We start from the raw sequence: 2,719 nt of genomic DNA on the forward strand, positions 1-2,719 counted from the left end.
ATGGTGTGTCAAGAACTCCTTTCTTCTCCACGTCTTGAAGGTGTGAAGGTCCTGACGAAGCAGTTAAACCTCAGGACCTACGACATGGAGAAAGTCATGGTGCAGTTTTCCGACCTGCAGTGTGACGAGATTTTGCCCAGACCAGGCACCCAAGTCTTCTTTGGGGACAGGTTATGTACACATGTAAGTGTAATTTATGTTGACTTTACGTGCATACTGTGTAAACTTGTACATATTGTGATTGATTTATAACCAATGCCGTTATTTTTTCAGGCTTTAACTGCCCGACAGAAGAGTTACCCCTCTACGACAACAGCCGTGATGGAGACGGCAGCCATTGGGTTAAGTAAGTGTATTTTATTATATAGTATAAAATATTTTTTTAAATCATGAATAGTTATATTTTCAAAAAATGAAAATGCTCTACAAATATAATGTGCTGGAACGGAAACGAAATTTTGAGCATATCTGTTATTTTCTAGACACTCCCTGGATCATAGTCACAGAAATATCGTCCCTCGCCATCTCCTGCATTGCGATTTGTGTGTGTGTCGTCATCGTGCGCAAGCAATGTGCCAGGAAAAAAAGCCTTCACAGACGTTCAGCAGCGATGGACGATATTTCTGTGTCTGAGGTTGGATATGAAAATGTTAAGCTAGACTAACTACAGTTTTCTTTTGTACATAGTGCTTTTCGTATTCTGGAAGTGTCTTACATGTTGCCGCCGACTAACCGTGACAGTCCCCGCGTCAGTCCAGATCCTCGCTTACCATCAAAGGGAGCCGACACCCGTCCCCGTTCTTAGACGCTCGCGATGTGCGAGAAGAGCGCCCCAGAGATATGGTTTTCGAAGCGTGTGGGCCATTAACTGTTAAAGTCAAACTTATTTCATTGTATAGAAACTGTTTTTTGTATATAAAGTTTTGATGTGTTAAAATGTATATGTTATCAAAATATATAAAGAGACGCAGAACATGTGAGAATTTGTTTGTGAGTTTTAAGGAGAAAAAGGTGACAGGATGATATCTTAAATGCATTAAAAGATAATACAAATCCTCATTTCAATATGACTCATTTTAGATTGAGCAATAGAAACTGAACGGGGAAAGGGCCATTACGTAATGATAAGATATTTTATTTATGTCATACCCCGGACACTGGGCAAACAAATATCTTTTGAATTGACAGTAAATTGAAGAGTCTTATACCTTTTATTAAAGACATTACATCACAAGATGGCGATTTAAATGGTTTGTTACACTGTTTACACACCTCACAGCCTACTCAATATTCAGGGTCATGAACCCTGGGGAGCATTCATTATTGTCCCCAAGAGAGACAACTCTTAAAAACGTGCATTAACTATAGTCCGTTTCTTAATCCTATTAAAATAAATAATTTGAGAAAAGTTTTCAAAGTATTTTAATTACAAATAATACATATAACAATGAGTAAAAGGCATGAAAAAGGCATGAAAGAAGTACATTTATTTATCAAATATAGTAGGCTGGTACATGTACCTGGTGAATATTAAATGTATATTGCTTGTAGGTACATGTATAAATCTACACAACTACATTCAAATAATACACTGTGTTATGTAAACTGAAAAAAAAATACACAGGTTGTAAGAGATCTTTTTTAAAATGAATTTTCTTAAAATGAAAAATAAATTAATGAAATTGCATATATCATTCTAAAAAAATCATAATCTAATAGACACGAAGTTCAACATAAATAAAGTGATACATTAGATGGATAGGATATAATGTACAGCAATTTAAGATTTAGATGTCATTTTTCATATGAAAGGTAATTAAAACTTCATACCATTTAAACAATGAAAAGGTTGCAGAAGGCCTATTTGTATCTAGTTGAATATAATGAAAATAAATTAATGACCTTGTATACATCATTTTAAGAAAAAAAAGTAATAAACATGCTGTTCAAGAAACTAAAGTGATATATTATAGGAATCAATAGGATATACTGTACAGCAATTTTAATTATATATTGGATTTGTTTCCAAACATTGGAATAAAGGAAAAAAAACTTTTATAACTTATTTAGATTAAATAATATTCTTAAAAAATATTAATATTTATATTTCATGGCTAAAACTGAATATTTTTCTGTCAATTTCTTTTCCTCATGAACAAGACCTATACTTTTATCAGACACTTTTATATATGTCCATTTCCCATTGTAACTAAGTATTTTTGTTCTGTTTGTAAACAAAAGAGTATATTAAAGGGATTTAGACACGATTTGAGCTTAAAATTCAAAATTTTATATTTCCATTTTCAATATTTAGAATGGTTGATATGAGTATTTTTAATGCTCTGTCAAAATTTGAAAGTCAAATACTGAGTTGAAAGAAAGATAAAGAATTAAATATTCTTCGTTTTGTAAACAAAGGGCGAGTCTTGTTATTATTTACATATGTGTTTTATTGGTGTAAGTTTCATTCAAATGTTGCTTTTTTCTATCAATAATATCATTTATGATCACATCGAATCAGTTTACCTTCTTTTCTATGAATCATTTTCTCAAAGAAGTGGTAATTTCATACTTTATATTATTTGTAAACAAACATAAGACTCGAGCTTTGTTTACATAACAATAAATTCTTACCCCTGTATCTCTCTTATAACTTGACTTCTAACATTCAAATTATGGTCAATTATTCAAAATGTGCAAGTAAATCATTTTATGCATA

The 2,719-nt window shown here is 31.9% G+C and overlaps 1 protein-coding gene across 1 annotated transcript; it reads left to right on the forward strand.

The window, feature by feature from the left end:
* LOC128169440 (uncharacterized) lies at positions 1-875 on the forward strand. The gene is made up of 3 exons (XM_052835587.1): positions 1-183; positions 274-346; positions 688-875. The coding sequence occupies exons 1-3, from the start codon at positions 1-3 to the stop codon at positions 873-875; spliced, it is 444 nt and encodes a 147-aa protein (XP_052691547.1).
* Positions 876-2,719: the final 1,844 nt, after the last annotated feature.

Source organism: Crassostrea angulata, unplaced genomic scaffold (genome assembly GCF_025612915.1).
Source record: "Crassostrea angulata isolate pt1a10 unplaced genomic scaffold, ASM2561291v2 HiC_scaffold_132, whole genome shotgun sequence".
In the NCBI taxonomy this organism is placed as follows: domain Eukaryota; kingdom Metazoa; phylum Mollusca; class Bivalvia; order Ostreida; family Ostreidae; genus Magallana; species Magallana angulata.

Coding starts and splice junctions, on each gene's coding strand:
- LOC128169440 (XM_052835587.1), top strand. CDS start 1: ATGGTGTGTCAAGAACTCCTTTCTTCTCCACGTCTTGAAGGTGTGAAG. Junction 184..273: donor GGGACAGGTTATGTACACAT/GTAAGTGTAATT, acceptor TTATTTTTTCAG/GCTTTAACTGCCCGACAGAA. Junction 347..687: donor GACGGCAGCCATTGGGTTAA/GTAAGTGTATTT, acceptor TTTTGTACATAG/TGCTTTTCGTATTCTGGAAG.